The following is a 25,156-nucleotide window of genomic DNA, read 5'->3' on the forward strand; positions in this document are numbered from 1 at the left end:
ATTGTCATTTTTATTATGTTAGCTCATCCTACTCATGAGCAATCAATGTTTTTCCAATTGTTTAGATCTAGTTTTAATTGTGTGGAGAGTGTTTTGTAGTTGTGTTCATAGAGTTCCTGTGTTTGTCTCAGAAGATAGATTCCTAAGTATTTTATATTGTCTAGGGTGATTTTAAATGGAATTTCTCTTTCTAATTCTTGCTGCCAAGATGGATTGGAGATATATAGAAATGCTGATGATGAATGCGTGCTTATTTTGTATCCTGCAACTTTGCTAAAATTGTTGATTATTTTGACTAGCTTTTTGGTTGATTCTCTAGGATTCTTTAATTATACCATCATATCATTTGCAAAGAGTGATATCTTGGTCTCCTCATTGCCACTTTAATAACTTCAATTTCTTTTCCTTCTCTAATTGCTACTGCTAGTGTTTCTAGTACAATGGTAAATAATTGGGGTGGTAATGTGCATCCTTGTTTCACTCCTGATCTTATTGGGAAGGCTTCAAGTTTATCCCCACTGCAGATGATGTTTGCTGATGGTTTCAGATATATATTGTTTATTATTTTTAGGAAAGGCTCTTCTATTCCTATGCTTTCTAGTGTTTTCAATAGTAATGAGTGTTGTATTTTGTCAAAGTCTTTTTCTGTGACTATTGAGATAATCATGTGATTTCTGTCATTTTGTTTGTTAATATGGTCAATTATGCGAATAGTTTTCCTAATGTTGAACCATCCTTGCATTCCTGGTATGAATCCTACCTAGTCATAATGAATAACTCTTGTGATGACTTGCTAGAGTGTTTTTGCTAATATTCTATTTAAGATTTTTGCATCTATATTCATTAGGGAGGTTGCTCTAAAGTTTTCTTTCTCCATTTTTGACCTGCCTGGCTTTGAGATCAGTACCATATTCTGGTACTTTCTATTCCAGGTACTATTACTAGCTGTTTATTTCCCAGCATTTTGATTTTTATTCCTGGTCCTGTCTTTTCTTTTTTCAGTATTTCCTTCCATACCAATGTTTGTTTATAATCAGTCTCCCTAGTTCCCACCCTTATTTTACTTCCCTTTCTACCCCCTCCCTTCTTATTGCCCCCCTTATTTTCCCTGTAGTCTTTCTAAAATTTCCCCCCCCCAACCCTCTCCCTCCCTTGTACTGCTTCCCTCCCAACCAATCTGTTTGTTACCCTTCTACTCCCCTATAGGGAACAAATCTATTCTCTGCCCCAATAGATTAGATTGTTCTTCCCTCTTTGGGTCAGTTTCAAAGCACATAAGAGTTGAGTATTTCCTATCTCCTACCTCTTTACACTTCCAGTGTATTGATGTTTTCCCTCCCTCCCACCATGAGTTTCTTTGTGACATATAAATTTACCCGCATTTGTTTTTTTCCCATTTCTTTTAGTATTAACATCATTTTTTAGCTCTAGTTGTATATATGTACATACACAGACATGTATATATACATATGCATGCATATATCTAAATACCTATTTATGTCTTGTCCTTTCATCCTATACAGTTTGTCACTGTTCCCTTTAAGTGTAATACTTCTAGCTGCCCAGGTGATAACAATAATTTTTAAGAGTTACCAATGACCTCTTTTCTTATAGGGATACATATCAATTTAACTTATTGAGTCTCTTAAAAATTTTTGTTGTTGTTGTTTTGTTTTGTTTTGTTTTTCTTTTTCCTCTCTTTTTAAATTAATTTTATGATTCTCTTGAGTTCTGTGCTTGGACATAAAATTTTCTGTTCAGGTCTGGTCTTTTCTTTACGAATGCTTGGAATTCTTCTATTGTGTTGAATTATCATACTTTCCCATGTAAGAATATAGTCAGTTTCGCTGGGTAGTTGATTGTTAGTTGTAGATCTAGTTCCCTTGCTTTCTGGTATATCATATTCAATGCCTTTCGGTCCTTCAGTGTGGATGCAGCCAGATCCTGCATTAACCTCACTGTGGTTCTGTGGTATCTGAATGACTTCTTCTTGGCAACTTGTAATATCTTTTCTTTGGTCTGATAGTTCTTGAATTTGGCTATATCATTCCCGGGCATTTTCAGTTGGGGATTAAATACAGGAGGTGATCTGTGGATTCTTTCAATCTCCACTTTTCCCTCTTGTTGTAGGATATTGGGGCACTTTTCCTGAATAATTTCCTGGAGTATTATGTCCAGGCTTTTTCTTTTGTCATGGTCTTCTGGTAGACCAATGATTCTTAAGTTGTCTCTTCTGGAATGATTTTCTAAATTGTCTGTTTTGTGAATGAGATGCTTCATATTTTCCTCAATTTTTTCATTCTTTTTGTTTTGTTTTATAGTGTCCTGCTGCCTTGTGAGGTCACTTAATTCCAGTTGTTGTATTCTGGTTTTTAAAGACTGGATTTCATCCCTGGCTTTTTAGTCATCCATTTCCTTCTGGTATGATTTTCTTTGAAGGTCATCTTTCATCCTCTTTACCTCGTCTTTTACCTCCTTTGTCTCATCTTTCATCTTCTTTGCCACATCTTTCATCTCCTTTGCCTCATTTTCCAGCTGGTTGATTTTGGCTTTCAACACACTATTTTCTTGTTTTATTTCAAGTGTCTCTGTTTCCAGATGACTTATCTTAATTTTTAAGTTCTTTTCTCAATTGTCTTCAGCCTCTCTTAATTGTGTTTTGAGTTCTTCCACAGCCTGTATCCAATTTGCTGGGATTTCTGATTTATTGTTCACTGATCTCTCCCCCTCTGTTCCATTTGCTGAATAGAAGTTGTCTAATATAGTTTCTTTCTTCTTTTTCTGTTGTTTGCTCATATTCACCCTTTCTTTACTCCCTGTATGTGTGTGTGCTCTTGCTCCTCTCATTTTTTTTTGTTTGTTTTGGGTGCTTCTGTCAGTCTTCCCTCTTGGAGCTTTAACAGAAGATCTCTCAGTGTAGTCTCAGTGTAGTGTAGTAGGGAGGGTTGTTGGTGGTTTGAGCTTCCCTTTCCTCTGGAGGCTTTTGATTGGATTAAAGTCCAGCAGTTAATGAGGACTGGTGTGGAGCCTGAGCTTTCCTGAGTTCTGGAGACTTTTGATGGGATTAAGTTCAGCTTAGTTGAGCTGGGTGTGCTCTGAGTCTAAAACCTTTTGTAAGGCTGGAGCAAATATGGAGGATCTCCATAGCTCTGACCAGGCTGCCAGGTCTATGCTCCCTCTCTAGCTCCTTCCCCACCATTTGTGTTGGATGCTCTGAACTTGGCACAGCCTTGCCCACAAGGTACACCCTCTGGACCAGCACCTTTGCCCGCCCAGAAGTTCCCGCTGCTGCTGAAATCTCAGCGCTCTAGTTGTGAGGGGGGTTGGGTCCTGGGACCTTCCTTCTTTCTTCCACTTAAACCTGAGTATTTTCGGATTCTGGTTTTTTTTGGGGTGTATCTTTTGAATTAAGTCCAGCAGGAGGGTTCCTTGGCTCTGTCTTGCTGTTAAGTTTGATTTTCAGTCCCCTGGGAACATTCAGTTTGTGATTGGTAAGGTAAGTTATTCAGAGGTCTGAACTTTTGCTCCTTCTAGGCTGCCACCTTGACTCTGCCTATGGTTCAGCTTTCTTGTCTAGAGTTAGGATGTTTGTAATTCTACATTTAGTTCCAAGCAGGCAAGGGAGGGGGGAGTACAGGAGTGGTAGGGAATGAATTGTTAGAGGAGAGTTAGTTGAAGTAGTGAAAGTTAGAGGAGAAACAGTGAGATAAGAGTCAGTAGAAGTAGTGAAAGTGTGGACAGAAACAGTTTGACTCTCCTTGGGGTAATGGGTGGAGTAAGGAAGGGGTTATTTCTGTTGGTAAGACAGTTAGATAAAGGGACTAGGTTGAACCTCAGAATTCTGGCTTGGCTTTTGGGTTAAAGCCATTTGGACAATTTTCCATGTGTTTCAAATTGTCAGAGATACACTCTGTCCCTTTGCCTGACTTTGTTTCATTTTCTGACCTATTAAATTCCATTCTTGTCTAGTAAATACTCCTTGTTCTAGAAAGTCAGGATAACATTTTAAGAAAATCTTAAGTAACACTTGGAACTTAGTCTCTGATATCTTAATTCCTTGCATTAATATGAGAAAGCTTAACAATCTAAGAGGTATGAATAGACAGTTTTTGACCCATAATCCAAGTTGAGATAGTGACTCACCTCACAGGCCACATATAGGTCCATTGTCCCATTTTTAACCTTGAACTGTGTCACCCTTTCATGTTTTTTTTTTGGGGGGGGGGTTCTATAAAATAAGGTCATCACTAGGGAGCTTGAGCACATGTAGAGCTTAGTGAATTGAATCTAGTTGGGGAAGCTCTGACTGCTTTTTCTCCTTTTGTTTTTCTTTTCCTGAGTATAGGTTACTGTAATGTTGAAATTCTTGGGAGTCTGTATTTCTCAATTTTAAATTAATTTATTACTTGACCATTCAAGACTTTCCCAATTAGTCAGTTGACTCCCTTTATGATCCAAAGGGTGCCCAAAAGGTTGAATTCTTCTGGAGTAACTCTTCATATATCCCATCATCACTCATTTTCTTTCCTGGACATTCCAAGACTTTGCTGATTGGCAAATAGTTACTGAGGAAGTAGGTTTAGATATGTCAACTCCTCCCTCATTATCTTATCATAGAAAGAGGTAGGTCCACAGGAGGATACCAACACAGCCTTTCCTCCCTTCAATCTGTATGGTGTGGAGATTGTGGGGAACCTTCAAAATTTCAAAGTACACCCACTGTAACTACTTATTAAAACATATATATGATGAGGAAATTAATCATTTAAAATATAATGCTTTATGGGGGGGGTATTGCCTCAAGTCATTGACCTAAGACAAATTCCCCCCAAATTCACAGAAAAATTCCTTACCTACTGGACAATCCTGGTGCAAATCAAGCCTCTCAGAAGGGATTATAACATTTTTACAACAGTTAGAGACAGTGTTGAATAGCTTGACAATGGCTTTATAATGAACATATTTAAGCTAATTAACATCTCAAAGAAATTGGACAATAGCTTAAGAATGGATACATCAAGGCAAATCAATACTTTAAAAAAATGATCCAGGAAGTTGTAGACAGATTCAAAGAGGGGAGTAGTTCAGTTCTGGATTATCTAGGAGCAGCTGATTTCAAGCCATTGGGCTTGACCTCCTGGAAGAAGATATTATCCTGCTCCAAAGATTCAATAGCAGAGTCTTCTAAGACAAAAGGGTACTCAAGATTGGTACTTAAGATTTGATCCTGGGTACTTCAGGATCTAAGACCATTAGCCTGGAACTCCTGCCTAGGGCAATTGCCAGACAGAATCACTTAAAGCTATAAAGCCTTTGTAAGGATATGTGGGGGGGGGGCACCAGCTCCTTGATATTAATAACTATTAATACCTTGAGAATAACACACTGACTTCTCACTCCATACATATCCAACTTGGCTAAAGAGTTTGCTGACTTTTAACAGAGCTCACTCAACTGTTAATCCTTTAAAGATATAAACCAAAGAAAGGGGGACCTCACTCAGTTTCATACCCTGGGGGAGAAACTGTTTCAGATTAATCTTAGAATCAGACTATTGGGGGTGGTGGGGCTGGGGAGGGGAGAGGGCTAAAGGGAAAATTATTTCACAGTATCCCAATTCAATATTAATTTTCTACATAACCAGTCACCTTAATATGATTGTATCCAATCAGAGAAGCAACCTTGTAAATTCAGTTAGTCCTCAGTTGGAACTTACTGAAAGTAGGAGGTGTTTCTGCATGAGAGAAGATACTGGTAATAGGGGAAAGAGCAAAATTCTTGATTTGGTTCCAGAAGACAGTGACCTAGAGGGAATCATTTGGATAGTATTGGTTGGTTGTAGTCCTTTGGACTTAAAGAAGACCAAAATGACATCACTGGTGATATCTTTGACTTATGCACAAATTGCTTGTAAGTAAGGTAGAGTTGCACAAAGTCTTTGGCCTCACTCTCTTCCAAGTCATATAAGTTTAAAAATCAAGATGCCTGCTGATGATCTGGGATGCTGGGGATCACCTTGGTTTCTTCAATGTCTAAGCAAGTTCTAAGCACTTTACAACACCTGCTTTCATTGCTTTCATGGCAATTAGAACAAATTGTTCTCATTCACCAGTACTGTTGGAGGAAGTCTTCACATGCCTGGGGTAGACACCACCCTAACTCACTTAACTCACAGATTTGAGACCTGTCAAATTATTTGCCCAGACAGATTCCTGAGGTATGGCCTCTGTGTATGCTACTGCTTCTTAGAGTCATGGGGAGGGCTGGGTGGCTGGAAGATACCAAAGGCAGAAAGTATCCCTGAAAAGGGCTCTGCAAGTCCCTACTGTAGGGGTTTTAGTCTTATTGTGGGTGGGCTTGAGGTGAACCCTTGGGTTTGGGATGGGTACCCTTTGCAAAAATGCAAGACTCCATAATTTAGCTTAGAAATAAAGAAGAGAAATTTATTAATTTGGAATTCATGATGAAGTGGCTGGGAGGACAGCTTAGATAGTGCTTCCCTGAGGAGATGGGGTAAGGGGATTTTATGCCCCTCTCATAGCAGAGGTTGCAGGATAAAGAAAAGGGAGATAGGGTAAATTAGCAATGAGGTAATTTCATTGAGGTTGGGGATGTAGGGGATAGTTTATAGAATTCAAAGGATGATTAGATTTGGTCCCATCCAGTGTTTTAGAAGAGTAGGGGCCAGGCGGTGCATATCTATGTTAATTGAAGGTCTAGGGGAAAGTCCAAAGGGGGTTGGAGGCTTCTTCTGAAGTAGAAAGGAGTTTCTTAAGTCCTCTTTGATCTAGAATATTTCTGGAGTTTTAGGGTGTCCAGTGGAAAACCCTGGATCCCATGCCAGTCTTCCCAGAACACCTTGCACAGTGTAGTAATGAGATAAAATATAATAATGTCTATTCAACAGCTCTGTAAACTACTTCATGTTCTGATGTTCAAATCCCAATTTCCTATTTTAACAGTAGTTATTGCACTCTGCTTGTTTAAGGTTCTGTCAGTGGGACCTTGGGAAAACCTTTTGTTTAGCATTTCGTTTGTGTGAAGGAAATACATTTTGTGTCTCCTGCTTGATTCATTTTATTTTATTTATTAATTAAAAAAAAAACAAACCTTTACCTTTCTTCTTAGAATCAATATTGGATATTGATTGCAAGACAGAAGAGTGGTAATTTCCAGGCAAGAGTGGTAATTTCCAGGCAGTGGGGGTCAAATGTCTTGCCCAGGGTCACAAAGCTAGGAAGTGCCTGAGGCCAGATTTGAACCCAGGACCTCCCATCTCTGGGCCTGGTTCTCAATGCACTGAGCCACCCAGCTGCCCCCTTTGATTCATTTTAAACAGAGTAGCTTTCTATTAATTTCTTTGGGATGCTGAGCATGAGCCAAACCTAAGCTCCAAGTAACTTTTCCCTGTGGTTGGAGTGGGAGTGTGAAAGGCAAAGAATATGGGAAAAAGGACTCTGAACCTACTTCTAGGTGAAAAGACTCCCTCAGGAGAGAAACCAGTCTGGATGAGTCTATTTGGACACAGATTAAAGGGATTCCTTCCTGGAGAAGGAGAATGGCCCATTGGGCCCAGAAGCCCCAAATTGTTAGAGGCTCCTGTGGATTGCCTCCACATTTGAATGTAAGGTCCTTGAGGGCAGAGTTGTACTATTCTCCTTGTAGCCCTAGTTTATAGCACAGTGTCTGGGACCTAGTTATTGTCCTTCAGTTGGTTCAGTCCTGTCCAACTCTCTGTGACCCCATTTGGGGTTTTCTTGGCAAAGATATTAGAGTGGCTTGCCATTACCTTCTCTAGATCATTTGACAGATGGAGAAACTGAGGCAAACAAGGTTTGTGACTTGCTCAGGGTCATGCAGCTAGGAAGTGTCTGAGGCTAGATTTGAATGTATAGCCTGACTCCAGATCCAGCACTTCATCTATTGTATCACCTAGCTACCTCTGGTACATAGTAGACACATAATAAATATTCTCAAAACATTTTTGGAAGAGTCAAGTCAGTCAATTGAAATTTATTAATCAAGTACTCTCTGCCAGGCTTTGTACAAAGCAGGAAGGAACCAGAAAGGCAAAACAAACAAGTAAAATAAAAACTGTTTAGGGCTCTGTATCACCTCCCTCTCTCCAGGATTGCCCTCTACCAAGATGGAACTAGCTTCATTACTGGTCTGTTGCCATCTTCAAACATGGCGAAACCCGAGGAAGCTCCATTTCACTATACTGCCTTTCTTCTGCTCAAGTGATTTGGAGGCGGAGTCACGTGAGTCACACAAAGCTAAAAGTAGGCAGCAAGCTGTCATTTCTAGCATTAGCCCATTGAGACATGTTTCCTTACAAGGTTTGGACTAACCGCCTACGGGCGGAGGGGCGGTTGCTGCTTTGGTTACTTCTTCTTCTTCCACCTTTGAGCGCCACTGGGTCGTTCATAAGTAGATATTTTTCCAAGACCTCTCCTTCCCCGACCCCCACCTCTAAGATTATTTTGGATGATGCTGCTGGGCTCGGTCGGGTGTTCGATGGGATTGGCGCGATGAGCGGTGGCTCGGTAAGCACCAGAAGCAGCTGAGAAGCAGTGGAGCTCGCCCGGGACCTGAGGAGGGAGCGGACGGGGAGCGGGAGTTCAGTGGCTGGGCGAGAAGGGGGTGGCGACTCGCACTTGTGCCCCCCTCCCTCCTCTTCCCTTTCCTTCCCTTCCCTCCCTTCTCCGCTGAGGTGCACGCCTGGGTCGTTCCCCGGGGAGGCGGCGGTGGAGGGAGCTGTCCCTGCAGTCTGGAGTACTTGGGTCCCAATCCCACCTGTCTCCCAGAAGTGCATGGCTATTTTGACTTTGCAATCTTCCTTGATCACGTGACTCCTCGCTTGTAAAATGGGTAATTATAGCTCCTACCACCCAGGGAGATGTTTGTGTGAGGTGAAGTAACGGATGGAGAGTACTTTTGCAAACTAAAAACCGGCACAAATTTGAGTTACCGCCAGTCAACAAGCGTTCATTAGCTCTGGTGTGCTGAGACACTTTGGAGATACAAAGACAGTAGATAAAGTCAAGGCAGGGCAAAAGATTCCGTAATTGGGGCAAAAATTGGGAAGCATAGAAGTTATCTGTCAGGTCTATAATAATAACCATAGTTAACATTATGACATCTTCTGAAGAATTGGAATATAAATGTAGGCAAAAATAAATACACTCTCTGACCTCCAGAACTTCCAGTTCCGATGGGGAAAAAAGGGCATAAATGGTGTGCTGAGTAATGCTGATGTGATAACCACTAAGAAATCTGCCTACCATTTATTTTACACAATTCTACTGGTTCGTGTAGGCATAAGCTATACTTCCAGAATTGTTAAAGAATTCAAAGTTGTGGTGAAGATTTTAGAGGCACAGGTCTTAGTTTTATCAGTGCAGTAAATTGAAGGCAAAAGAACTTTAGCAGAGGGAGATGAGTTGGGCAATTAGTAGCTGGTAGTAGTAGATAATATCAGAAAACAGAGTTTCGATTTCTGGACAATTTAAAGCAAAAGAATAAAAGATTTCTTTCTAGATTGATATGTATATACCAAGGACTGGTTAGAATGTATTTACCTGAAGTTTAAGAATTTTTTCCCCCAGATTACACGTAGATACAATTATTAATGTGTTTTCTGACGTTTTGCAATCCCCTCTCCTTCCTTCCTATTTCACCTGCCTCCTCAAGAAGGCAGATAATATACGTTGTACATGCTTTATCATATAATACGTGTTTCCATATTCATCATGTTGTGAAATGAGACACATTGCTTACATTGGGGAAATTTTATGGAGGAAATAAAGTGAAGAAAGGTGTGCTTCAATCTGTAATCAGATCATCACAGTCCCTTAAGAGTTATCCTGGATCCCTTGCCTTGTTGATAATAAAGGCATTCAGTTAACCATCCTACATCATTGCTGTTTGCCTGAAGTCTTGTAAATCTAACCCAAAGGGTCTTTAAACCAAAGAAGGGTAGGGGAGAAAACTATTGACTTTGTTAGAAATCCCTGGAAATAGGGAGATGAATAACAATGGAGCCACCAAAAAATTCACTGGAGACCAAAATCTAACAAAGAATTTAGTGCTAATCTCATGCCCTCGTGTAGAATGAACAAAACCTTACTAATAAGAACTAGAGATGCAGGGAGGCAAATTTGACTTCATAGGAATCACTAAAAGTTAATAGCCTCAAACCTTTCCCTAGAATATGACTCAGGAAGAGAATGTTTTTCTGAAAGGAAACAAGATCAGTTGAATATGCTTGCCTATGTTTATGTGTTATGAGGGCTTGGTTCTTTCATATTCTGTAGAGATGGGAGGGAGAAAAGTATTTTCATTCACTGAAAAAATTAAATATGCATAGGCATGTTCATCAGAAGCTTCATTTTAAAGAAGGACACAGAACAGCCATGATTCACTGGGCTTTTTTACACCATGCTTTTCCTTTCTTGCCTTTTCCCTTGATTCCCTTTTCCCATTGATGACTTCTTCCCAACATCTCCAGTTTAGGAAGTCTACATCACTTGGTTCATTTTTTGGACTTTGCTGCCATGCCCTTGATTGAGTTTTCAGTTTCTTTGATGTATTGTCTTTCCTGATTGGAATGTGAGTTCCTTAAGGTCTGGTAGTATCCTTCTTTTTTGACTGTATTAATATATTTATATTAAGTTTATATATTTATATTTTCTGTAGATGCTATATACATGTTAGCTATTATAATAGATCTGACAAAGTAACTTACTCAATGCTTTTTAAATTGTTTTATAATGTCATCCTTCATATCTAATTCATGTACTAATTTGGAGTTTACCTTTTTTTTAAACCCTTACCTTCCATCTTAGAATCAATACTATGTATTGGTTCCAAGGCAGAAGAGTGGTAAGGGCTAGGCAATGGTGTTTAAGTGACTTGCCCAGGGTCATACAGCTAGGAAGTGTCTGAGGCCAGATTTGAACCTAGGACCTCCCGTCTCTAGGCCTGGCTCTCAATCCACGGAGCCACCCAGCTGCCCTGGAGTTTATCTTGCTACACAATGTGAGATATCAAGAATATACATAATTTCTAGTAGGCTACTCTTGGGTGTTCCCAGTAGATTTTGTCATCAATTTGTAATTTCTGTCCCAGTATTTGTTAGGGATACTAGTCTATGGTTTTATTTCTCTGTTTTGACTCTTCAAGTAGTAGGATGATCTTTATATCATTAAAGGGATTTGGAAGGCCCTTACCTTTCCTTTTCCTATTTTTTCATCATTTTTTTTACATGTTTGATAGAATTTGCTTGTAAATCTATTTGGTTTTGTGTCTTTTTTTTTCTTTAGGAGTTCATTTATGGATGAGTAGTTTAAGTCCTTTTGATTCTTGTTTTGTGAATCTGAGCATTTGATATTTCGTAAATATTCATGCATTTCATTTATATTGTCAGCTTTATTAGTGTAAACTGGACAAAAAGTTGTGTTTTTTTTTTAATCCTTACCTTCTCTCTTAGTATAATTTATAAGATAGAAGAATGAAAAGGGCTAGGGAATCTTGATTAAGTGACTTGCTCAGGGCCACATAGCTAGCAAGTTTCCCAGGGGATATTTGTACCTACATCCTCCTAACTCTATCCACTCCTCTATATCCAAATATCCTCCTGGTAATCTATTAGCTGTGCCACTTGGCTACTCCTTAGTGAGATCTTTATATTTTTATTTTGCTCTCTGGTTCTAAGAGATCTGGTTAGTTGTGTAATTTCTCATATACTCTTTATGTTCATAGCTTTGACATAGCTTAGAGATTCTTAAATCATCTCTTCTTAATTTGTTTTGTGTTTCATTTGTTTTTTGATATGATATATCTTATATTTGATGCTATTTTTCAGTCTTAATGTTTTAATATATTTATCTCATGGAGTTTTTCACTTCTGTTTGGATAATTTTAATTTTCAAGGAAGTATCTTTTTTGAATAAGATATTCTCTTTTAATTTCTTTCTTTGATGACTCTTTTCCATTTCATTCTTCCATCACTTTTATTTCTTTTCCAAACCTGCTAGCATTTACATTTCATTACAATATCATAATTATTGCTTTATTTCTATCAGAATTCTAGTTGAACTTATTCACAAGCTGGGTTTTTCTTTGAGGCTTTGCTTATAGATGTTTTACAGTCATTTTCTTCTCCTAGGTTTGTGTTTGGACTATTTCTGTTACCACATCATTCTTTTTGATGAGGTTCTTTTTTAAATTTTCTTATTTCTTCTAGACCTTCTACTTGACTTTGGATTTTGTGTTGGGCCCACTTCTGGTGGGAATATGTGGGTTATTTTGTGTCCTGTTTTTTGTCTTCTTCATTCAGACTGCTGCTTTTTCAGGGCACTGGGTTGTGTTCTTCAAGGATCTCTGGGAGAGTTCAGGCTGAGTTCTGTTAAGTTCCTTACCTATGTCTGGGCCTGAGTAGCACACCTATAGGCTTGCTTTTGGGAATCTAGCTCGGCAGTGAGAGTGACAGAATTGGTCTGGGTTTCCTACCCCAATTCTAGATAAAAATTGTTAAAAAAATCTCCATTTTCACCTCTGAAAAGATGCTCTTCTCTCATTTCTCAATATTATTTCATAATATGCAATAGTGTGACATTTTTTTAGTAATAGCTATTTCCCTATTTATAACTAGTCCATTAATAGTTACATTTCATTGGTGTTATTTGTTCTTCTACAAGCTTGAGACTAGAACCAAGAGATTGTTTTTTTTTCTGGGGTGAGAGTCACCCAGTTGTTGTTCCCTACTGTATTTGCTACTTGCTCAGGACATAATTTAAGACTTCTGTCCTTGCCCTTGGCCTCTACCCCAAAGTACAGTCTTCTACTCTTTGGGACAGGCCCATCTTTAATCCTAATTGAATCTATGGATTAATTTAATCCTCATTGAATCCTGGGCATGGTATTTGTGTGACAGCTGCTATTTGGCACTGTTTTTGTGCCCTGTACAAGATCAGGTCCTTTATGATGGATCTAGAATCTCTGATCTTGCTGTGGCGAATCAGGAGAATCCTCATTCAATCCCTTGGCAGGAAATGTTCAGCACCCTACGTTCTCTACTAGGGCCTGTCACACCATGTCCCCAATAGCCCACACATTGTTCCCTTTTTTCTTCAATTCCCTTGGCTGATCTTAGGTGAGAAGATGACACACTGTGTTTTAAGTATATTTCCTGATCAGTAATGGTCTTGTGTATTATCTAGATTTTTGTGGATGGGGTGGAGAGAACTCCTCTGAATTGCCTCCATCACCTTCATTTCCATTTTGTATTCTTTTTCATGCTTTTCCTTATTTTTTCATATTCATTGTTTTTTAGAACTAAGTAATACCCACCATATTCATGAGCTACAATTCCTTTAGCTCTTCTGCAATTGTTAGTAGTTCTTTGCTTTCTGTTTAACATGCTACTAGAAATATTATAGTGTATATGTGCCCTTTATTTCTTTCATTGATCTTGTCTCCCATCAATGGAATCTCTGGGTTGAAGGGTGTTGTATGAGCACTGATCTCTCTCTTCCTCCATGCAGGTTAGTTTCTTAAAATGTATTGAGGCTGTCCCCTTGTCTTGGTTGGCTCAGGGGACTAAAGAGTCAGGCTTTTGACATCATTTATTGGTTGCCATAGTACACCGTAGCTACGCGGATCTCTAGGTTATATATGATTGGAGATTGTGGTAAGTAAATCAGACAAGGAAACTTTACTCAGCTCAGTCAAATCAAGATTTCTTGATTTCAGTCAAATCAAGAAAGCCCTCTTTGTTGAATAGTCTTCTATTGCGTTGGCTAAATGAACATTTCTTTTTAAAATTAACTCTCAAATGACCTGAGTATTTTATTTTGTTCTAGTATTGAACCTTAATTAAAGGTACTGCTCTGAGTCAAGCTCAGTCTAAAACAAAGCATGTTCACTTTAATCACTTTCTTTGAATAATTCCAAATTACTTTCCAAAATGATTGGCCCACCCTATACCTCCACCAACAGTGAATTAGTATGTATGTTTTTTTATGAACCACCACCCCTTCTATTGACAATTCTGATCTTTTCTTGTCTTTGTTAATGTACTTGGTATTTGGTGAAACCACAGAGCTATTTTGATTTGCATTTCTCTTATTATTATTATTGCTTTGAGAAATCTTTTACATGCTTGTTTTTCAAAATAAATTTTTATTGATATATTTTGTCTTTAAAATTGTTTGAATTTTCCCTTGTATTTTTCCTTCTACTTCAGGGAGCTTTCACATATAACAGAATATTTTTAAATGGAAAAGAGGAGGCAAATCAGCAAAGCCAATCATTGAAAAAAATCTGAAAATGTTTGCTTGATTTCTAATCTCTCCTCTTTGAATGCTTGAGTTTTGCAATTTTTACAAATTCACTTTCCATTTTTGGTGATTGTTAGTTCCATTTACATTTTTGTAGACCATCATTATTTATATTGTTTTATTTTCTCAACTTATTTCCTTCTGCCTTAGGTCATTTAAGTTTGTATTTCTTTGTTGTTTTTAATTTGATTTTTTGTTATAATACAAGAATATTTTATTATATTCATGTAATGCTATTTGTCAGTCTTTCTTTGGCTGATAGGCATCTTTTCTTTGTTTTTTGTTTTTGTTTTTGTAACACCAAAAAGTACAACTATTGTGTAAAGTGGAATTTTAAGGGGATCTTGAGGTAACAAGATGTACCCTCTATAGCCACTTCTTATAATAAGACAGGGGAGAACCATCACTTAAAATGCAATGCTTTATTTAGAGAGAGAGAGAGAGAGACAGAGAGAGAGGCAGAGACAGAGACAGAGAGAGACAGAGAGAGACAGAGAGAGAAAGAAAGAAATGTGGGATACTCCCACAAGTCATTGACCTACGACAAATTCTCCCCCCACCCCCCAAGATTTATAGAGAAATGTGGGGCAGGGTCTCCAGTCATTGACCTGTTAAGAAAGTTTTTCTTAACTTCTCCCTATTTTTATTTAAGAGGCAAGGGAGCAAAAAGATTTCTGAGTAAGAGCTCCCCTGCTATGCAAATTGCCAGTTGGTGACAGAAGGGTGTGGTTGAGTGGAGTTAGTCAGTTAGAGCTCATTGGAGAGGGATTTTGTCTCAGGCTCCCCTGGGGAGAGGAGTGTGTGGCTCATTCTCTCTGGGACTGACAGTTTTCTAACTGACAGTTAAAGACTGAGAAAGGGATTTAAGGCCTTAATAGTCTTATTGATTATTGATTATCTTGGGTAAATAGGTAGATAGATAGTGGGTAAATGACTAGATAGGCAGAGTAGGAAAGTAGGCTGGGCCTGGTCTGGCAGAAGACACTACACTGGAAGGCAGATGGATTTAGGGTTTTTTTAGAAAATTTTAGATAGGATTGGGATCTTAGGTATATAAGCTATTAGAAGATTACTCTCACTTTTCTCCTTTCTATTTCCTATCATTACTTTCCTAATAAGAAACTAAGTGTTTTGTGTTTATGAAGCTGCTCTCCTGACTTTTGTTCAAACTCCTACCACAGAAATTTAACAATTCACAGACCTAAGAAAAATGATTTACCTAGGAGAATCCTGACATAATGAAACATTCCTGAAGGGATTATAAAATTTTTACAATGGTTGGAGACAAAAGTTTTCCATTTGAATGGAGTAAGTTTTACCAAAGGACATTAAGAGGTATTTGTATTTCAAAGGGGTGGAGTAGTCATGTCCTGCTGGAAGATGGATGGGATTTCATAATTTCCTCTTGAAGGGAGAAGGCTATGGGGAGGGTATGAGGAACCAGATTTACTAACTTCCACTGGGGTAATTTACTACTATTATTCTTATAATATATTTTGAGAATATTACATTATTTTCTTTTACATCACACATTATGAAAGTTTTGGTTTTTATGGAGCCTTTTATTTTAAACCAATCAATAACCTCCTTGGGGGATATGTTTACTACTATAGAACCTCTGTGTCAAAGTTCCTGGCTATTTTATTTTAATCATTTTATTTGCATAATTGCAAATTGCTTTTTAAAATGTTTGTACTAATTCATAGCCTCATGATTCAGGTATTAGGGATTTGTCTTCTCAAAACCACTTGAAAAATGACTATTTCCTTTTTGGGGATCATCTTTGCCTATTTGTTTGGCTTGAGGTGTAACTTCAGAATTGTTTCAATTTGCATGTCTCTTGTTATTAGTGATTTATAACATTTTTTCATGTGATTGATAATAGTTTTCAATTCTACTTTTTGATAATTTTTGTTTCTATTCTTTGACCAAGAGACATGTGTGTGAATAGCATTGTATTTTAAGAAGGTATACTTATGTGAGGAAATTGAGACCTAGAGTGGAGAAGAATTGGTGGAGAATATTTAGAGTAAATATTGCAGAAGCAAAAACTATTATCATTGAAATGTGGTATAAAGTATCTCTACAGAAAGATCTTTCATTAAAGAAATTATAAGCCTGTACCCCAGGCATGTTTGAGTGATATAAGACTCAACTCTTTAAGACTTCAACTATTTAGGACTTGCTAGAGTTCTCTCTCCAAATAGAGCAACTAATACTTTTTTGACTTGCCTTAATGAGATATGGGTCATTTTACAGTCAGGGGAATCAACTGAGGGAATTTTTATTCTAGAGGTGAATCTTATCAACTTGCTTGAGTTGAAAGGTTGCTGAAGGGATCCTTATTAGAATTTATGACAAGAGGATAGAAAAACTTGTCGATGTCTGCCACATACACCCTTTTTTTAAAAAATAATATTTTATTTGATCATTTCCAAGCATTATTCATTAAAGACAAAGATCATTTTCTTTTCCTCCCCCCCATCCCCCATAGCCAACGCGTGATTCCACTGGGTGTCACATGTGTTCTTGATTCGAACCCATTTCCATGTTGTTAATATTTGCATTAGAGTTTCGTTTAGAGTCTCTCCTCTGTCATGTCCCCTCCACCGCTATAGTTGGGCAGTTGCTTTTCCTCGGTGTTTCTATTCCCATAGTTTATCCTTTGCTTATGAATAGTGTTTTTTCTCCTAGATCCCTGCAGATTGTTCAGGGATATTACACCACTACTAATGGAGAAGTCCATTACGTTAGATTATACCACAGTGTATTAGTCTCTGTGTACAATGTTCTCCTGGTTCTGCTCCTCTCGCACTGCATCACTTCCTGGAGATTGTTCCAGTCTCCATGGAACTTCTCCACTTTATTATTCCTTTTAGCACAATAGTACTCCATCACCAACATATACCACAATTTGCTCAGCCATTCCCCAATTGATGGGCATCCCCTCGCTTTCCAGTTTTTGGCCACCACAAAGAGCGCAGCTATGAATATTTTTGTACAAGTCTTTTTGTCCATTATCTCTTTGGGGTACAGACCTAGCAGTGCTATGGCTGGATCAAAGGGTAGACATTCTTTTGTTGCCCTTTGGGCATAGTTCCAAATTGCCCTCCAGAATGGTTGGATCAATTCACAACTCCACCAGCAATGATACATACACCCTTTTTATAAGAGTGTTAACTTCAAAAAGTTAAAAAAAAAGAATGATAGGATCTTTGGGCCTAAAATTCTCTAAGAGGAGTCAATCTAGAAGGAATTAAAAGCTCTCAAAGAGTAAAATTCTAAAGAAACAAAGAGAAGTAGTTCTGACAAAGGAGGGAAGAAAGGGTTATCCAGTGAACTCTTTGTACATGCACAAGAATTTCATAAATTAATTTAAAATTTTAAAAAGAACAAAGCAAGGGCATGTTAAGAAAAAAATGGGTTGGAGGTAATAGGTTTGTGCTTGTTAGAGCTTTTCAAAGGCTTGATGACCACTAGTCAGTGAATTTGCAGAATATCAGATATTACTTGGACAAGATGAGAAAAATTAAAAGGAAAAGTCTGTGTTTGGGCTTTTATTTTGATTAATGAGGTAAAAATCAGGACAGAGAAATAAAAGGAATTTGTTACAAGTATGCCCTGGTTTATCTACACACTGACCAAGTTGATCACAGGAGATCAGCAAATGGCTTTCAGGATGGGACCAGCTTATATTGGTAACTTTTGTAATGAGATAAATGATAATTTACATAAGTCAATGTCTGCAAAAGAGTTTGAGCCTTTGCATCTAAGTTTCTTTCCAAGGTAGGAATAGTACAGAATGATTTCTAGTTAGGGGCAGGTATGTGACAATGATTATGTAATGCAAAAAGCTGTAGACTCAGTGTTGCCCTCCCCAAAAACTGCAAGTAGATCTGGAAACAGTAGGTCACTGAGTCAATGAAATTTTCAATAGTGAAATGTTAATCCACTGAGTGGGTGTCTAGTAGCATGCCATGAAATCTTGGCCCTGACTTAAAGATCATAAAAACTTGGGACTTAGGATGTACTCTTATTCAACTGTTTTTCTTTGACCTTTGCAGTTTTTGCAACCTAATTCTCTGATAACCTTTTTTACCTCACCACATTTCTGATTTTTAATCATTTTAATAAGGCCATTTATATAGGCATTGGGCACCATATGGGCTATGACCTAGCTACTACTGTACATGTCATCTATTTATTTTTTAATTTTAATAACAAATTTCTACATAAGTTTTCCGAAGTTATACGATCCAAATTGTCTCCCTCCCTTCTTTCCTCTGCCCTCCTGGAGGTGGCAAGCAATTCAGTGTGGGTTGTATGTATATTATCATGCAAACCATAGCCATACATTTTAAAGGTAATGATTAATTCTTTACTCTGATCATCTTAAGTTCTAAAGCTGAAATAATGATTATTTCACAAATTAGGAACATAGTTCTTTAAACTCAGGTATTAAAAATTTAAACTAGAAGACACATACTCAAAATGGTACTATCATGTAATAGTGCTCTTGAATAGTTTAAAAACTAATTTTTTTGCCTTTGTCAATAACATTGCCTTTTATTAGTACAATCTTTATACTTTCCTGGAGAGTTTTCATATCATCTCATTTTGTTTTCAGGATAGCTTTAAGGTAAGCAGGGTGTTTTGATTATACATATTACAGATGAGAAAGAGACCTTCTCTGACACATTTTACAGGGCTCATTAATACACAAATATAGACCCTAAAATGCTTTTTGCTAGAAAATAGTACAAGGCATTATTGACATGGCATGGTCAGTTCATGGTTGAGTGTATCTCAGTGCTGATGATCTTTTGCTGGTGTAAGTGAGACTTTCCAGGCACATTGCTTCTTTCTGTAGTAGTTGAAATTATAATAGCTCATCCTGATGTTTGCCCTCTCATAATGCTTATAATTTCCTAAAAATATTTAAGAAAATATTATCATCGACTTCCAGTCAAGATGGCAGCTTAGAGAAAGCTAAAGATCAGATCTCAGGATACCCTTCCCTGCTGAATTCAAACTATATGCTCCTAAGGCACCAGAATTCAAAACAAACAACAGCATAGACCCCAGTAATCCTCCTCCTGGACCTGGACCTGGATCAAAAGGTACAGTCCCCCCAAAAGCCAGAATACGAGATCACTCGGACCTAAGTGGTAGGCAGAAGGAAGGTCCCAGGACCCATACCCCCAACCCAGAGAGCTGAGTCCGAGGCAGCAGAGGGAACCTCAGAGCCTCAGGGCCGGCTATCCTGAAGGCCTCTTCCTGAAAACAACCTGACCCAGTCGAGGGGGCACCCAGACAGCAGGGAAACAGAGAGAGACGGGGGAGCCTGTAACCCCCTGACCAGATCCTTCCATCTGAGTCTCACCGAAGGTCTGTGCCTCAGGGCATACTCAGTCCGAGGTTAATCCTATCAGGAGCCCTCGGAGCTCCAGGAAGCCATGCCCCCCCCTCAGAGAGCAGGGTCTTCTAAAACAACAGTAACCCTCAGGGCTGGAAAAAGGGCCTCGGAGCTGAAAGCCGCATCCTGAAAAACCCTGACCCAGTTGCAGGGGCACCCAGACAGCAAGGAAACAGAAAGAGAAGGGGGAGCCTGCAGCCCCCTGGCTGGATCCTTCCATCTGAGTCTCAAGGTCCCTGCCTCAAAACATACTCAGTTCAACCCAGAGAAAGTTAATCTTAACAGGATCCCTGGGAGCTCCAGGAAGCCACAGCCCCTCCCCCCTCAGAGTGCTGGCTCTCCTGGCCAGCTAAGGCACAGAAACAAACACCCCGAGGAAAGGGCCGAGCCAGGCTCAGAGCGTGGAAGTAAGGCAACAGAGAAGCATCGGGAGGGAACTGAGGAGGACAGTAACAGGGAAACACCAACAAATCCTGACTTCCCCGGGAAGACAGAACAACAACTGCATAGAACGGACAATCTGCATAGGGCTAAAACCTCTGAACACCAGACAGAGATAAGAAAAGCTAGTCTTCCCCACTCAGATAGAGATGGCAAACTCCACAGAAGCACAAAATCCCCAAAATTCCAAGAAAAACAAGAAGAAGGGGGTGACTTTGGACATATTTTATGGAGCAAAAGTACAAAATACAGAGGAGATAGAAGAGGAAACACAAGCAAATGCCCCGAAACCTTCCAAAGGAAATGGAAACTCTCTACAAACCCATGAAGAATTTGAATCGGAAAGGATCAAAAAGATGGAAGCCTTCTGGGAGGAAAAGTGGGAAATAATGCAAAAGAAATTCACGCATCTACAAAACCAGTTAGACAAAACTGAAAAGGAAAACCAGGCTTTAAAGGTCAGAATTAGGCAACTCAATGACAACGAGCAGGTAAAAGAGCAAGAATCAATAAAGCAAAGCCAAAAGATCAAGAAATTAGAAGAGAACATAAAATATCTCACTGACAAGGTGACAGACTTGGAAAATGGAGGAAGAAGAGATAATTTAAGAATAATTGGACTTCCAGAAAAGCCAGAAATAAACAGCAAACTCGACATCGTAATACAAGATATAATCAAAGAAAATTGCCCAGAGATTCTAGAACAAGGGAGCAATACAGCCACTGACAGAGCTCACAGAACACCCTCTACACTAAATCCCCAAAAGACAACTCCCAGGAATGTAATTGCCAAATTTCAAAGCTTTCAAGCAAAAGAAAAAATCCTACAAGAAGCCAGAAAAAGACAATGTAGATATAAAGGAATGCCAATCAGGGTCACACAAGACCTTGCAAGTTCCAATGTGAATGATCGTAAGGCATGGAACATGATTTTCAGAAAGGCAAGAGAGCTGGGTCTTCAACCAAGAATCAGCTATCCAGCAAAACTGACTGTATACTTCCAAGGGAAAGTATGGGCATTCAACAAAATAGAAGATTTCCAAGTTTTTGCAAAGAAAAGACCACAGCTCTGTGGAAAGTTCGATATCGAAAAACAAAGAGCATGGAATACCTGAAAAGGAAAATATGAAAGAAAGGGAAAAGGAGAAAAATGTTATCTTTTTCTTTTACCCAAATTCTCTTCTATAAGGACTACATTTATATCAATCTATGTATACTAACATGTGGGGAAAATGTAATGTGTAAATAGGGGGAAAAGAAAGACCAAATAGAATAATCTTTCTCACACAAAGATTCACACGGGAAGGGGAGGGGAAGAAAACTCCTATAAGAAGGAGAAGAAGAGAGTTTTCACTTAAACCTTACTCTCAGGGAAATCAACTCTGAGAGGGAAGAACATCCAGATCCAGTGGGATCGTGAATTCTATCTTACCGAACAAGGGAAGGGAGAAGGGAAAACCAAGGGGGGAGAGGGGAGGGAAAACAAAAAAGAGAGGGAAGAAGAGGGGGAAGGGGAAGGGAACAAAAAGGGAGGGACTAGAAAGGGAAACATATCAAGGGAGGGGACAAGGGTGACTGATTTAAAATAAATCCCTGGACTAAAAGGTAGAGCTGAAGAAGAAAGGTTAGAATTAGGGAAGGATATCAAAATTCCAGGGAGTCCACCAATGACAGTCATAACTTTGAACGTGAATGGGATGAACTCACCCATAAAATATAGATGAATAGCAGAATGGATTAGAATCCAAAACCCTACCATATGTTGTCTTCACGAAACACACATGAGGCGGGTAGACACTCACAAGGTCAGAATTAAAGGATGGAGTAAGACCTTCTGGGCCTCAACTGACAGAAAGAAGGCAGGAGTTACAATCATGATATCTGATAAAGCCAAAGAAAAAATAGACCTGAACAAAAGGGATAGGGAAGGTAATTATATTTTGTTAAAAGGGACTTTAGATAATGAGGAAATATGACTAATCAACATGTATGCACTAAATAATATAGCACCCAAATTTTTAATGGAGAAACTAGGAGAATTGAAGGAAGAAATAGACAGTAAAACCATATTAGTGGGAGACTTAAACCAACCATTATCAAATTTAGATAAATCAAATCAAAAAATAAATAAGAAAGAGGTAAAAGAAGTGAATGAAATCTTAGAAAAATTAGAATTAATAGACATATGGAGAAAAATAAATAGGGATAAAAATGAATACACCTTCTTCTCAACACCACATGGCACATTCACAAAGATTGACCATATATTAGGTCACAGAAACATGGCACACAAATGCGGAAAAGCAGAAATAATAAATGCGCCTTTTCAGATCACAAGGCAATAAAATCATGATCAGTAATGGTACATGGAAAACCAAATCAAAAACTAATTGGAAAATAAACAATATGATACTCCAAAATCGTTTAGTTAGAGAAGAAATCATAGAAATAATTAATAATTTCACCAGGGAAAATGACAATGGTGAGACATCCTTTCAAACCTTTTGGCATGCAGCCAAAGTGATAATCAGAGGTAAATTCATATCCCTGAGTGCATATATTAACAAACTAGGGAGAGCAGAGATCAATCAATTGGAAATGCAAATAAAAAAAAAAACTCATATTAAAAACCCCCAGCAGAAAACCAAACTAGAAATCCAAAAAATTAAGGGAGAAATTAATAAAATTGAAAGTGATAGACCTGTTGATTTAATAAATAAGACAAGAAGATGGTACTTTGGAAAAACAAACAAAATAGACAAAGTACTGGTCAATCTAATTAAAAAAAGGAAAGAAGAAAAGCAAATTAACAGCATCAAAGACAAAAAGAGGGACATCACCTCCAATGAAGAGGAAATTAAGGCAATCATTAAAAATTACTTTGCCCAATTATATGGCAATAAATACACCAATTTAGGTGATATGGATGAATGTATACAAAAATACAAACTGCCTAGACTAACAGAAGAAGAAATAGAATTCTTAAATAATCCCATATCAGAAAATGAAATCCAACAGGTCATCAAAGAACTTCCTAAGAAAAAATCCCCAGGGCCTAATGGATTCACCAGTGAATTCTATCAAACATTCAGAGAACAGTTAATCCCAATACTATATAAACTATTTGACATAAGCAAAGAGGGAGTTCTACCAAACTCCTTTTATGACACAAACATGGTACTGATTCCAAAACCAGGCAGGTCAAAAACAGAGAAAGAAAACTATAGACCAATCTCCCTAATGAATATAGATGCAAAAATCTTAAATAGGATACTAGCAAAACTCCAGCAATTGATCAGAAGGGTCATCCACCATGATCAAGTAGGATTTATACCAGGGATGCAGGGCTGGTTCAATATTAGGAAAACCATCCACATAATTGACCACATCAACAAGCAAACCAACAAGAACCACATGATTATCTCAATAGATGCAGAAAAAGCCTTTGATAAAATACAACACCCATTCCTATTAAAAACACTAGAAAGCATAGGAATAAAAGGGTCGTTCCTAAAAATAATAAACAGTATATATCTAAAACCATCAGCTAATATCATCTGCAATGGGGATAAACTAGATGCATTCCCAATAAGATCAGGAGTGAAACAAGGATGCCCATCATCACCTCTATTATTTGACATTGTACTAGAAACACTAGCAGTAGCAATTAGAGAAGAAAAAGAAATTGAAGGCATCAAAATAGGCAAGGAGGAGACCAAGTTATCATTCTTTGCAGATGACATGATGGTCTACTTAAAGAATCCAAGAGATTCAACCAAAAAGCTAATTGAAATAATCAACAACTTTAGCAAAGTTGCAGGATACAAAATAAACCCACATAAGTCATCAGCTTTTCTATATATCTCCAACACAGCTCAGCAGCAAAAACTAGAAAGAGAAATCCCATTCAAAATCACCTTAGACAAAATAAAATACCTAGGAATCTATCTCCCGAGACAAACACAGGAACTATATGAACATAACTACAAAACACTTGCCAGACAACTAAAACTAGATCTAAACAATTAGAAAAACATTAACTGCTCATGGGTAGGATGAGGCAATATAATAAAAATGACCATCCTACCCAAACTTATTCATTTATTTTGTGCCATACCCATGGAACTACCAAAATATTTCTTTACTGATTTAGAAAAAAAACATAACAAAGTTCATTTGGAATAACAAAAGATCAAGGATATCCAGGGAAATAATGAAAAAAAACCCAACACAAATGATGGGGGTCTTGCAGTCCCAGACCTTAAACTATATTACAAAGCAGCAGTAATCAAAACAATTTCGTACTGAATAAGAGACAGAAAGGAGGATCAGTGGAATAGACTGGGGGCAGGAGACCTCAGCAAGACAGTATATGATAAACCCATAGATCCCAGCTTTTGGGACAAAAATCCACTATTCGATAAAAACTGCTGGGAAAATTGGAAGACAGTGTGGGAGAGATTAGGAATTGATCAACACCTCACACCCTACACCAAGATAAATTCAAAATGGGTGAATGACTTAAACATAAAGAAGGAATCCATAAATAAATTGGGTAAACACGGAATAGTATTCATGTCAGACCTTTGGGAGGGGAAAGACTTTAAAACCAAGCAAGACATAGAAAGAGTCACAAAATGTAAAATAAATAATTTTGACTACATCAAATTAAAAATCTTTTGTACAAACAAAACCAATGTAACTAAAATCAGAAGGGAAACAACAATTTGGGAAAAAGTCTTCATAAAAACCTCTGACAAAGGTTTAATTACTCAAATTTACAAAGAGCTAAAGCAATTGTACAAAAAATCAAGCCATTCTCCAATTGATAAATGGGCAAGGGACATGGATAGGCAGTTTTCAGATAAAGAAATCAAAACTATTAATAAGCACATGAAGAAGTGTTCTAAATCTCTTATAATCAGAGAGATGCAAATCAAAACAACTCTGAGGTATC

General features: G+C 38.1%; 1 protein-coding gene across 7 annotated transcripts in view; it reads left to right on the top strand.

Annotated features, from left to right (window-relative positions):
- Positions 1-8,257: 8,257 nt before the first annotated feature.
- LOC130453538 (galactocerebrosidase-like) overlaps positions 8,258-25,156 on the top strand; it is a 147,022-nt gene continuing 130,123 nt past the window's right edge. For 2 of the 7 annotated variants that reach the window (XM_056820575.1, XM_056820565.1), the window contains exon 1: positions 8,258-8,546. In XM_056820575.1, coding sequence (XP_056676553.1) covers positions 8,325-8,546 — 222 coding nt within the window. In that variant the 5' untranslated portion in view covers positions 8,258-8,324. Of the gene's footprint in view, positions 8,547-8,666; positions 8,872-25,156 lie in introns of those variants that run through there. The other 5 variants (XM_056820542.1, XM_056820535.1, XM_056820538.1 and 2 more) reach the window with 4 other exon arrangements.

Source organism: Monodelphis domestica, chromosome 1 (genome assembly GCF_027887165.1).
Source record: "Monodelphis domestica isolate mMonDom1 chromosome 1, mMonDom1.pri, whole genome shotgun sequence".
In the NCBI taxonomy this organism is placed as follows: Eukaryota; Metazoa; Chordata; class Mammalia; order Didelphimorphia; family Didelphidae; genus Monodelphis; species Monodelphis domestica.